General features: G+C 41.8%; 2 protein-coding genes across 3 annotated transcripts in view; one reads left to right on the forward strand and one right to left on the reverse strand.

Annotated features, from left to right (window-relative positions):
- Nucleotides 1–9,908, forward strand: part of TMEM25 (transmembrane protein 25) — a 26,377-nt gene extending 16,469 nt beyond the window's left edge. Inside the window, exon 8 of the mRNA XM_030838296.2 lies at nt 5,135–9,908. Coding sequence (XP_030694156.1) covers nt 5,135–5,193 — 59 coding nt within the window. The 3' untranslated portion in view covers nt 5,194–9,908. The remainder of the gene's footprint in view (nt 1–5,134) is intronic.
- IFT46 (intraflagellar transport 46) overlaps nt 1–12,579 on the reverse strand; it is a 16,214-nt gene extending 3,635 nt beyond the window's left edge. Inside the window, exons 1-9 of one of the 2 annotated variants that reach the window (XM_030838357.3) lie at nt 12,429–12,466; nt 11,589–11,685; nt 8,037–8,116; nt 5,418–5,554; nt 3,664–3,738; nt 3,415–3,508; nt 2,841–2,969; nt 1,030–1,151; nt 606–672 (exon numbers count right to left, since the gene is read on the reverse strand). In XM_030838357.3, coding sequence (XP_030694217.1) covers nt 606–672; nt 1,030–1,151; nt 2,841–2,969; nt 3,415–3,508; nt 3,664–3,738; nt 5,418–5,554; nt 8,037–8,081 — 669 coding nt within the window. In that variant the 5' untranslated portion in view covers nt 8,082–8,116; nt 11,589–11,685; nt 12,429–12,466. Of the gene's footprint in view, nt 1–605; nt 673–1,029; nt 1,152–2,840; nt 2,970–3,414; nt 3,509–3,663; nt 3,739–5,417; nt 5,555–8,036; nt 8,117–11,588; nt 11,686–12,428 lie in introns of both variants that reach the window. The other variant, XM_030838367.2, reaches the window with a different exon arrangement.
- Nucleotides 12,580–13,083: the final 504 nt, after the last annotated feature.

The following is a 13,083-nucleotide window of genomic DNA, read 5'->3' on the forward strand; positions in this document are numbered from 1 at the left end:
AAATGGCTGTCATAGAATGGATATATTCAAACAATGGAATACCATACAGTTGTGAGAACAAATATATAACCATGATGTCTGAACAATATGGATGACTCTCCATATGGATGAACAATATAGATGAGCAAATAAGACACAAAGGAACATGATTATATTCAGATAAAATACAAAACTGGCAAACCTAGGGAGTTTCCTGGTGGCCTAGTGGTTAGGATTCCGGCTTTCACTGATTCCAGGTTCAATATCTGGTCGGGGAACTGAGATCCCGCAAGCCATGTGGCATGGCCAAAAAACAAACAAAAAAACCCACAAAAAACCAGGCAGACCTAATCTGTGCTATTAGAAGTCAGGAAAATAGTCACGTTGGGAGGTGGAAGCCTGAGGGGCTTCCAGGATGCCAGAGATGTTCTGTTTTTTTGATCTGATGTGTTGGTTACACAAAGGTGTTCAGTTGGTGAAAGTTAACCAACACTTATATGTATGTTTCTGATTTTGTATTATACTTCAATTTAAAAGTTAATGATAATAGTAATACAAGAAGAGAGAAAACACTGGGCCCTAGAATGAATGCCACACTTTCTTAGCTCCTGCTACCTTCCACTCACCTTTCCCAAAAGCTCTTCAAACTCTGGAGACCATTCCTGCATCAGCATGTCAATATCGGGCATAGGCCTACAAGTAAACGTGAATAGAGAACATGGGCAGGTATCAGCAATCTCTGCATCAGGATATTCTAGACTGAAGGGAGATTCTCAGTCTGGCACATTAGGATTTCAGGAGAACATAGACTGGGTGGGCCAAACTTACCCAGGACCTGGGGTTTGGAGAAGCTGGCTAAGTAATAATACCAGATAAATCATAATCTTTATGTCCACACTCTTAGCCAGTAGCAGCCAGGATCCGTAGATCCTCAGGTTGATATTATCTCAAATATGTCCCAGCCTTGGGACCCCCTTCTCAGAAGCAATGGCTTCACAGGTGGTGAAAGTTACCATGGGTTACTACAGTGAAGAATGTACTATTTCTTACCTGGTGTAGTGCACAGTCGCAGGGGGCTTGGAGCGGTGTAATTCAGAGATGCTCTCTATCCATGTGTCAATGGCTTTGGGATTCTTTTCTGCATCTTCCAGGCTCTTTACTTTCATATGTTGCTAGAAAAATAAGGGGAAAGCCTGGCTGATGGCACTGAAGAATGTTCTTTTGTTTGTTTTTCTAGAATTTTTTTAAAAATAAATTTATTTATTTTTGGCTGTGTTGGGTCTTTGTTGCTGTGCGTGGGCTTTCTCTAGTTGGGGCAAGTGGAGGCTACTCTTTTGTTGCGGTGCACAGGTTTCTCATTGCGTTGGCTTCTCTTGTTGCAGAGCATGGGCTCTAGGCACGCGGGCTTTAGTAGTTGTGGCACACGGGCTCAGCAGTTGTGGCTCATGTGTTCTAGAGGACCGGCTCAGTAGTTGTGGCACACGGGCTTAGTTGCTCCGCGGCATCTGGGATCTTCCCGGACCAGGGCTTGAGCCTGTGTCCCCTGCATTGGCAGGCGGATTCTTAACCACTGCGCCACCAGGGAAGCCCCTGAAGGATGTTTTTTCTGTTGTTGTTGTTTTTTTTTTTTGCAGTACGCGGGCCCCTCACTATTGTGGCCTCTCCCGTTGCGGAGCACAGGCTCCGGATGTGTAGGCTCCGGATGCGCAGGCTCCGGATGCGCAGGCTCAGCGGCCATGGCTCATGGGCCCAGCCGCTCCGCGGCATGTGGGATCTTCCCAGACCGGGGCACGAACCCGTGTCCCCTGCATCGGCAGGCGGACTCTCAACCACTGCGCCACCAGGGAAGTCCTGAAGGATGTTTTTACTCTTGTTTTTACAGAGTGCCTCATCATATGCTGCTATTTCGTATTCAAGGTAGCTGCTGAAAAGGGAAGCCTGCCAGGAGCCAAATGAAGATTATAGGAAACCTGATAAAATCTTCTGGAGCCAGGGGAAGGGGGCAGGTCGATAGGACAGGAATGACCACAATAAGATACCATTTCACACCTACTAGGATGGCTAGAATAAAAAAGACAGACAATACCAAGTGTTGGCGAGGATGTGGAAAAACTGGAACTCTTAATTCATTGCTGGTGGGATTGTAAAATGATTCAGCCACTCTGGAAAACAGTTTGGCAGTTCCTCAAAATATTAAACAGTTTCCATATGGCTCAGCAACCCCACTGCTACCTGTATACGCAAGACAACAATATATGTGCATGCAACAACTTGTATACGTTCATAGATGCAGAATTAATAGAAATGGAAACAGCTGGTAAATGGATAGACAAAATATGGTCTGTCCATACAATGGAATATTACTCAGCCATAAAAAAGGAATGAAGTAGTGACCAGGGTTTAAGAGCAGGGGAAATGAGGAGAGGAGTGACTACTAATGGGCATGGGGTTTCTCTTTGTTTTGTTTAGGTTTTTGGCCCCACCTCACAGCTTGTGGGATCTTAGTTCCCCCACCAGGGATTGAACCTGGGCTCACCACTGTGAAAGTGCTGAGTCCTAACCACTGGACCACCAGGGAATTCCCAAGGGGGTTCTTTTTGGAATAATGAAAATGTTCTTAAATAGTGGTGATGGTTGTACAGCTCTGTGAATATACTAAAAGTCACTGAATTGTACAAGTTAAAAGGGTGAATTTCATGGTAGGTAAATAATATCTTAATACAATTGTTACTGAAAAAAATAGGGCTGGTTGAAACCATAGCCATCCCTTTTAATAGGCAGTAAGTCAACTGTTCAAATACTAGCAAGGCTTCTACTGTCGGCCCCCTGGAGCTGGGGCCTGTGCTAGGCTAGTATCTTACTGTGACGTTGTGCTGTTTGGAATTCTCTGTTAACCAAAGTGAGAGCACTGTAGGGTCCGACTGCTTTGTAGAAGGCTCATCCAATACCAGTAGGCCAAGGCTATCAGGCTTTCCATCAGGACGTGGAACCTGGTTAGGAGAAAGGTAAGAAAGCAGAGAAAAAAACATGGGAGGGATCTAAAAAGGTACACTTGCTTCCAATAAGCTGAAGAGGAAGAACTCTTCTGGTTCATCATTATTTCTAGTATTAAAAAGCATGCCTGTATATCATGCTGTACTAAAGTATTACCTAGAAAAAAATACATGATCTATAGGACCTTAGGTATAAAGCTTAAGTCATGGATAACCAGGAGGCAGATACATGACAAATTTTTAACACCTAGTGAGATAATCAATTATTACCTAATAGCAATAAGTATAATTTGGAGTTGAGAGCAAGTTAAGAACTCCACTGAAATGAAGAATATATATTAAGGTAGCTATTGGTAGTCAGGGAAATTAGTGGAACTGTTAGAGTGATAGAGGGGTCAGAAGAAACACCTAAGGAGTCAGTTTTAGGATGTTCTGACTGTACCTTTAAGAATGCATCAATATCCCCGACAGCTGGGATAAACTCAGGAATGAAAGGTTTCAGTTTGTGGTCCAGGTCAATCAACTGAGGTGTATACCTAGGAGATATTGCCACGGGAAGGTGGAAACTGTCAGAGAAACTTACTTTATTATTCAGGCTGAAAAAACCTAAGGGGAATGGCCATGTTTCAGACTAGAGGAAGGAAAGGGCAAGGCAGGGCTGGGGATTATGGTGGGAGGGCCTGGTACTCACCTACTGATGTACTGGAAGAGTTCCTTAATCTCAGCAGAAACTGGCAAATGCTCATAATCTGCAGGATCATAGGCACTGGGGAAAGGAAAATGTGGTTCAAGGTAGCCAGAGAAGAGCAGGGGTTGCTGAGCCCTGGTTCAGCCCGGGTGTTACTCTGGCCACAGGGCATATGACTCTGGACCTAGTTTCTGCTCCACCCACATCTGCGTTTTCTGAGCAGCTTGCAAGGTAACTTTAAAAGTGATTATAATTAGCTCTCAGCTATCTCTGACAATGAAGAACAGAGCTACAGAAAATCCAAAACATAATTTAAAAAAATTTTAGAAAGTAGCAGAAATTGTTTTCCCTTTTTTTTTGAATGAAGGGGATGAAGAGAAAAGATGGAATGAGATCTTAATTTCTGACATGAAAATGGTTTACCCCAAGAAAAAAAGGAATTTTTACAAAGATGTTTTTCAGTGTTATTTATAGAAGTAAAAAATTAGAAACAAAATGTCCAACACTTGAGAGATGGTTAGATATGTCAAGATGAATACCGCAGTTATTAAAAATACTTGTATTAATACATGAAACGTATACAGTAAAAAAGTAGTAGAGTACATATTAATGACTATAATTAAGTAAAATGTAATGAATTGACAAAGTATATAAGTGACTAGGAAAGTTATTTAAGGTTCTTCTGGGAAGAGTTGCTTAACAAAAAAACTAAATAGTTTATATTTCCCCAGATTATAATTTATGGAAGTAGAATCATGAAGTAAACTGGGAAGCATGAAAAGTCAGTCTGGTATTAAACATTTGCCTAATTTACTTAGTGTCTACCTTCAGGTGGATAATTCAAAGGTAACTTTTTATTTTTATTAAACTACTTCATTGAATAAAGTATGCATGCACATGATAGGAAATAAAAGGTACAAAATGTATTCAGTGGAAAGTTATGTCCCCTTCCACCCCTGTTCCCTTACCACCAAGTTCCCCTCCCAAGAGTAATCAGTATTATTAGTTCCTAGGGCAGCCTAGAGATAGCTTATGTAACATTTGTTTTATACACGTGATAGCACAGCCTAAAGACTTCTATACCTTTTTAAAATGTAACAGTGTCCCTTGGAGATTCTTCTTTACAGTGCATAGAGTGCTGCCTCATACTTTTTAATGGCTAGAAAGAATTCTACTGATTGGCTACACCAGTTAATTGTATTTTAAATGAATGGGCTTTAGAATCTACTTTGATGAAAATCTACAAGGGTGGGTCATGATTAATCTAGCACCAGAGCTGGAATATGGTGAGGAGAATTTTTACTGAAGCATCATGCAGGAACATTTTGCCTCAATACGGGGTTCCGGATGCACCTATTCTCTACCCGTCCTAAAAGGGTCTGAGCCTAAAATAGAAATGTTCCTGTGCATGCATGTTTTCCTTGCTAAATAGAAATGCTTTGGTATGTGTATAAATTTATCTTCTCCTCCCTAGAATGTGAACTCCTTGAAGTCAGAGACCATCAGTTAAACGGACTCAGCAGATCCTCATGAAATCCCTGAGCCCACAAGTGTTTCCGATAGTGCAAGTGACATCACAGGATTCGGGCAGTAGAGCCGAAAAAGAAGGAAAACTCATTACACTGGGTTTCTGAGCATCTGATAATCCTAAATAGAGGAGATCAAAAGAGCTGCTGGAATTTCACTTCTCAGTGACGTCCTCCTGTCCAGTGTTTTGAAGGAGGCGTTTTCCTCCTTGGCAAGGGGGCTTTTCTCACCCTTCAAGAGGGGCCCCATGCTCTTCATCATCATCATCGTCATCATCAGAATCAGTTTCAGATGAGTCATCATCGTCGTCATCATCGTTTTCACTAAAGCCCCGCTGAGGAGTGGGCTGCGAGGTCTTCTTTTTCTCCTGAGATAGGGCAGGAGATAGAAAGGTCCAGGTAAGGAGAAATTTAGTGTACCTTTACCCAGTTCTCTCCTAGTGCTCTAACCAGAACCCTCCCGCCTGACACCAATTCACTGGAAAGAGAAGGAAGCACTCCCAAGAAGGGCCTCGAGAACCTTCTTCTGCTCCTCCTTAGCTACTGAGTCCCCACTTTCTATAACCATGGTCTCTTCCTCTGCTCGAGGCTTGGGTATAAATTTTATCGAATACGTATCTCTTTTACCTATTACTTAGGAGATTCTGAGAACTCTGCATAAACTTTATCCAGTCAGCTTCAACTCTAAAACTGAGGGACTTCTGAAGAAGAAAGCAACTCTAAATATAATAGTTATTTTGGGAAGAAATGGGGGAAGATGAAGTAGGGAAGACACACTTTAGGGAATCTTAATACTCACAGAGATCACAGGGAGGAAATCTAGTATTTAATTTGCAAGACTGCCCAGGGTAAGCTGCTTGTAACTATCAAAAGAAGAAAGTTCATAATCAACCCCGGGCCTGGATTCTGACCAGCAGTTCCGGAGACTGTGGGTTTTCCCTTTCCATTCAATGGGTATCTGACCTATGCATGGTTCCCCTCCCTTCCCCCGTAAGTTAAATGCAATGACTGTACATTATATCTCAAGATAAGAGACTCTTCTGTCCTTGGCATTACGACCTACCTTTCTGGGCTTCTGGTTCTAGATGCACCACCCCACCCTCAAGCTGACGAGAAGGGGTAAGGTGGTGCTTGGGCTTGCCGGGGCAGTTGGGACAGGGTCCATGTCTTTGACTTTAGGGCCTGGAGCCTGTGGCATGCCCTCACTTAGGACCTAAAGGGTGGCCAATTGGCCCCCTTTAAAAATAGGTTTTTCAAGCTTGGTTTCCATATGCCATATGGCTTACACTGAGGTTAAGAGATGATTGGTTCTAGTTTTTTGAATTATTTAATGTTTCTTTTACATTAAAGCAGCTACTGACATATAAAACTGTGACACATTACAGGACATCAAAAACTTCTTTGGGTTACATTCTCCTCTAAGCATAACACAGATTTATTATACATAGATAAAAATATATTTTAACTAATCTGTAACATGTGAGACTGATGACACAGTTGCAGAATATGCCTTACTGGTATACAGTTGGTAAGAATCTCCCACAGTGTTCTTTCCTAATTCAAAATCTGCCCAAATTATTCTTGGTCACATGGGAAGCAGTCTGGCAAGGAGAGATTTTTAAGAATATCGTCAGCTCAAAGATTATTCAAAAGTGGATCCTATCTGCTGATTCTGGGTGCATATTAAATTGGAAAGATAAATGAGCCTTGAATATTGACTACATCATGATGAAAACTAGAAAAATTTAGGGTGAATATACAAAATTAGGAGGTCAATTTAGGAAAATTGTTCACTTTTCTTTTGTCTGCTTCTTCAAAGTAGTGCTTTGCAAAATCTCTGACCTATGGGAGAAGACTTTATATACCACAGACAAGATGCCAAAAAATGACTTTGTAGGTAAGATGTCAAACAGCACACTAGTCACAAAGTGGGGCTATCTTAAAACATGACCTTTTAGACTTTCTATGAAATCCGTCTCTGTTGCTACAGCTTTCTGCATTACTTCAAATATTCTCCTTCACCTGAGTTTTCAAAACGCCTGTTCTTGGAGGACGATTAAAACATAACCATTGGACCATGTGCTAAGCCTAAACACAGGGGCTGTTAGACAGTGCACGTGTGCAAATTTAAGGCGTCTTCTCATCCCACTTTCAGAAACGGTGATTCTCTTGGTTCATAGAATAACACCAAACATCTGGGCCTTAAGACTTCAAAACTAAAGTGTCTTTCACAAAATACTAGCAGTATCACAACTGTTGACAGTGAACCAATGCCACGATCAATCATTCCAAACTTTCTTTATCATAAGAATGACTTGGAGTGCTTGCTCAAAATATACATTTGCAGGCTTTTACCTTCAAGATTCTGATTAGGCAGTTCTGGGTGGGGACTGGAAATGTTTTTCTAAATTTTTTTTAAAAATTATTTATTTATTTATTGGCCATGCCACGTGGCATGTGAGATCTTAGTTCCCCGACCAGGGGATCGAACCCGTGCCCCCTGCAGTGGAAGCAGAGTTCTAACCACTGGACCGCCAGGGAATTCCTATCTGTTTTTTTTTTAAATAAGTACCCCAGTTGATTATTATGACTAGAAAAGTTTGTGAAACACTGGCCTGTGTTATATGAAATTTCTCACCAAAACATCAGCTATAACAGTAAGCTTTATTGCAGAAGGAGAGTCAAAATCTTAATGCTCTTGCCTCGTGACTGTCCTCCACGAGCTCAAAGGAACCCAATCACTGGAGGTGAGTATTTAAGAAATGTTTGCTACTGAACTAGTGTCATTTCAAACTAACTACTAAAAATTCAAAGCAGAAATTTCACAAGAAGCTGTGGGTTATACTGCACCTTGTTATTTTCCTCTTCGTACTCATCACTGCTGTTGTCAGCCATAGTCTTGTTAGGAAGATGGGTGGAACGACGAAGTCCTTGGAAGAAAAGTTTTCCCTTTAGGTTATTGTTTTTTGGGGTTTCTAAAAAATATTTATTTGGTTGCGCTGTGTCTTAGTTGTGGCAGGGGGGCTCCTTAGTTGTGGCACGCAAACTCTTAGTGGCAACATGCATGTGGGATCTAGTTCCCTGACCAGGGATCGAACCCAGGCCCCCTGCATTGGGAGCATGGAGTCTTAACCACTCTGCCACCAGGGAAGTCCCTAGGTTATTGTTAAAATGATTTTCAAAGACAGATATTTTTCATTTATAATATTTTATGCTCTAACCATTTTATGAAACAGGTTTTATAAGAATATCTAGCTGAAAGACAGGAAACTGAATTCTAGTCATGGCTCTGTCAATTCAATTTGAGATATACTTACTAAGTATTACTATGCTTAAGGCATTAGGTTAGACATTATACTAACTGATTATCTGCCATTACATAAATAGCATAAAATCTGCCCTTAGTTTACATATGGTGAAATGAGGTTAGTAATTAGTTAGTAATTAGTAAAGCAAAAGGAGTGCTGGATTTATAGTCAGAAGACTGGGTTTATAGGACAACTCTATCAGGTGGACAAAATGACTTAACCTCTCTGAGTCTCAGTATTCCCACTTCTAAATGGGGTCAGTAATATTTCTCAGTCAGGATTGTTGTAAGGATCAATTGAAAACAATTTTATGTGGAAGGAAATGACCTACTTCCTGGCACATAGTAGTCACAAATATGAATCTGAATCACTGTCTATAAGATAAAAGCAGTAAAATATTCTGAACAATTAAAAGCATAACCAGATGTAAGATATTATTAACTGGCATGAAAACATGTTCAATGATTTCTAAGTCAAGTGAATGCCCACTAAACACCATTTTTCTCCTTTTAAACTGCCTAAACTGAAAGCAAATTATAATGTCCACGGCTGGCAAGATTATAAATGTGCTCAAGTCAAAAACCTGGGTGTCAGGGGACTCCCCTGGTGGTCCAATGGGGAAGACTCCGAGCTCCCAGTACACAGGGCTCCAGTTCAACGCCCGGTCAGGGAACTAGATCCCGCATGCTGCAACTAAGAAGCCTGCGTGCAGCAGCTAAAAGTTCACATGCTGCAACTAAGACCCAGCACGGCCCAAACAAATAAATAAATAAATATTAAAAACCCAAAAAAACCTGGGTGTCAGGTAACTAACAAGGACCTACTGTATAGCACAGGGAACTATACTCAGTATTTTCTAATAACCTATAAGGGAAAAGAATCTGAAAAAGAATATATGAATAAATAAATATAACTGAATTACTGTGCAATACATCTGAAAGTAACACAACATTGTAAATCAACTATACTTCAATAAATAAATATGTATGACAGGCATTAAAAAATTAAAAATTAATTAAAAATTTAAAACAAAAAAATAAGTAGGTCAATGACCTGGTTAAAAAAAAAAAAACACCTGTGTGTCTAGGTATACATACACCAAAAGACTGAAAGCAGGGACTCAAACAGATACTTGTACACCAATGTTCATAGCAGCATATTCACAATTGCCAAAACCACCCAAGTGTCCATCGACAGACAAATGGATAAACAAAATGTGGTTATACAAACAATGGAATATTATTCAGCCATAAAAAGGAAGGAAATTCTAACACATGCTACAGCATGAATGAACCTTGAAAACATTAAGCTACGTGAAATAAGCCAGACAGGAAAGGACAAACACTGTATGATTCTGCTTATGCAGTACCTACAATAGGTAAATTCATAGAGGCAAGGCAGAATAGAGGTTACCAGCAGCTGGGGGGCGGGGGGGGAGGGGAGGGGAATGGAGAGTTATTGTTTAATAATAACTGTTCAGGATGATGAAAAAGTTCTGGAAATAGTAGAGATACTTACGCAACAACACGAATGTACTTAATGCTACTGAATTGTACACTTCGACATGGTTAAAATGGTAAATTTTATATTAGGCAAGTTTACCACAATAAACAAACAACCCTGGATGTCATCCTTGATTCCTAACTCAAGAGCTAAATCCAATCCATCAGCAAGTCTCAGTGATTCTACTACAACAATACCTCTAGCGTTTGCCAACTCTCTCTATTCTCAACTTCCTCCCCACATCCAAGCCACTGTCACACCTCAACTCAGCATGGCGACAGTCCTTCTAACTGGCTCCTTGCTTTCACCTTTGCACCCTTCAATCCATGCCATGCATAACAGCAGTATGGCTTCTAAAGCCCTGCTTGTTATACCTCCTGACTACCTCTGAGGTTACTGTCTCCTACCATATGCTGGTCTCTTTCAAGTCCTCAAAGTAACCCAAGTTCTTTCTGGCCTCAGGTCCTTTTCACATTTCACTAGGGGCTCCCTCTTCCTGGCCTACTTTTCCTCTGTGTCTAAATCCTTCTCACCTTTCAGTTTCAACCATCACCTCCTTAGGTCTTCCCTGACCCCTCCATCAAAAGTAGATCCCACTCCTCACCAGTGTTCTCCATAACATCAAACTCTTTGCTTCCCATCAATGCACTTAACACATTTGTAATTGTGTTTCTTTATTCATTTGGCATCTGTCTCCCATAATTACAGGCATCAGGATGGCAGGGTCAGTGTCTCTTTTAATACTGTATACCTGGGAATTCCCTGGCGGTCCAGTGGTTAGGACTTTGAGCTCTCCCTGCCGAAGACCTGGGTTCAATCCCTGGTCGGGAAACTCAAATCCCACAAGCCACGCGGCATGGCCAAAACAAAGAAACAAACAAAAAACTGTATACGTAGTGCCAAGCATAAGGCTGACAGATAATAGGCATTCAAAAAATGTTTGTTGAACAAATGATGGTGCCAAGTCCTCTAAAAATATTCTGTTGAGGTTTCAATTGGAATTGCAGGTTAAGGATAGGTAACTGAAGCATCTTCAGAACTGAGCAAAAGAGTTTTGATAAATTAAACAAACATGAACCCCCGGCAGACTGTGGGCAGAACAGTATCATGAAGTAAATGGCGATGGGGAACACTGGTTAGGTTGATGGAAGATCCTGCAATCTGGGTGGCTGTGTTTTCTCCCCCCTTAACTATTTGGAAAACAGAAGCAATGGCAAGTAACTTGACTCTGAAAGCCAACATCTGCTAATAGAAAATAGAAAATTCTTGGGGACAATCATGAATCCATCCTGCAACCCTCAAGGCGGTACCTACCAGGGTCAAACGTATTCTCCATGTGGTAATAGACAATTGTTTTGTTTCTGTTTCTAAGAAAGTACGGCTAAGTTCTAAGCTACATGCCATTCTAAGCTACATGTCATTCATGTGAGATAAACAGTTTTGATTCTCATGGTTTATTTGGAGATTTTTTTTTTTTTTACAAATTTTGGTTTGTTTTTAGTAACCGCTGACTTACAATTGCAAAACAAACAAAACAAAGAGAAAAACAAAAAACAACCATTTCTTTCTTTCCTCTTCATGCCTCTCTTACCTTTGTGTCTTGTGGTTGGAGCATAAATACTCGCAACATCTTCAGGGTTGTTAATCTCTAGACGCTCATCATATGTCTGGTTTTCAACGGTCTTGGTCTAAGCAAAAGGAAATATGAACAGAGCTCCTATCACGGGACATTAAGCACTCTGTGGGGAGGTGGATTCCAAACCAGCATTGGTTCCTCTTCCTTACCCAAGACACCAGTTTTACCTGAAACCTTCACCATACCCCCCCATTCAAACTTTCCTTAAGGCTTCTTGGCCCCAGGTCAAGCAGTTAAGTCATTCTGCTGCAGCCCTTATTTAGGAACTGCTGGCAGGCTGGCTGAGGAACGAGGGAATCGTGGAGAGAAACGACAGCCAACTTCTGAAGCAGCTCCCCAAAGCTGTAAGATACCCGCGCAAGGGCAAAACAGTATTTGTCTGTAGATAATGGCTGTCTCCTCCGGTTCGATCAGTTTCGCAAGGCGGCCGGAGCTTCTCAGGGGAGGCTGTAGAGGCTCTAGAAAGAGTTCTGTCTCTGGGGTTACCTGGGAGGGAGGGGCGTTCCCCGAAGACAGGGTAAACTCCAGCCTCTTGGTCCCACCCAATAATCCCGAAAGCATCACCCTCACCCCCACCACACCACCCCCGTCTTGTATGTCGGATCCCACTTAAGTTTCTTGGGGAGTAAAGGAAGCAGGATGGTTGGTGATGGCGTGAAGGAAGGAGGGAAAGAACAGTTGTCAAGAAGATGGGAAGAGGTGGAGGGGAGATGGGGAGAGGGAAGGGGAGTCCTTTCTATTCCTCTACGGTGGGAGAAAGAGAGATCTCTTTCTGCTAGGGTGAGTACGAATTACCTGTAGCCCCTCTGAATCCGTCTCCTCTGTGGAAAGAACCCCAGCCTAGGGCTGGGGTCTCACTCCAATCTCAGGCCAGGCCACTTCTACTTGGAAGAAGGCCGAGGGCTTCTACTCGGAGCAACCGGCCTGTTGTCAGTCGCTAAGCAAAAAAAAAAAAAAAAAAAAAAAAAGGAGAGAAAGAAAAAATCGCGATACTTTCTTTCACTCTCGTGAGACCTTCTCCACTCGCGCGTTAAGTCTCTTCCAGCATTGAAGGATCCAGGGAGGATCTAGAGGGCCTCGGATCCTGTTTGTCTAGGGTTTCAATAAATTTGTCTGTGGCGGCATCTAGCGGCCGGGGGCGGCAAAGCTGACGGATGAATTTCGGTTCGCATAGAGTTAGCCTTCCAATCCGGAAATACGGTGTGCCTGTCTCCCCCAGGACAAGGAGCACTGGGTATGCAATTCCTACTAAGTCAGTCCAATCAGACTTTAGGCAAACTCGGAAGTTTAGCTAAATTCCCAGGACACTTTGTACGACCTTTTATAGTATTTATATTACATTATAGTCCTTCCCCTCCACTGTGTTTCATTGCATGGGACATAACTTATAGTACTATCAAATTATTCATTATCTGAGATTCAGGTTTAACCCATTCTCCTGAATTTTTTA

The sequence above is a fragment of the Globicephala melas genome, chromosome 8, assembly GCF_963455315.2.
Source record: "Globicephala melas chromosome 8, mGloMel1.2, whole genome shotgun sequence".
Classification (NCBI taxonomy): Eukaryota; Metazoa; Chordata; class Mammalia; order Artiodactyla; family Delphinidae; genus Globicephala; species Globicephala melas.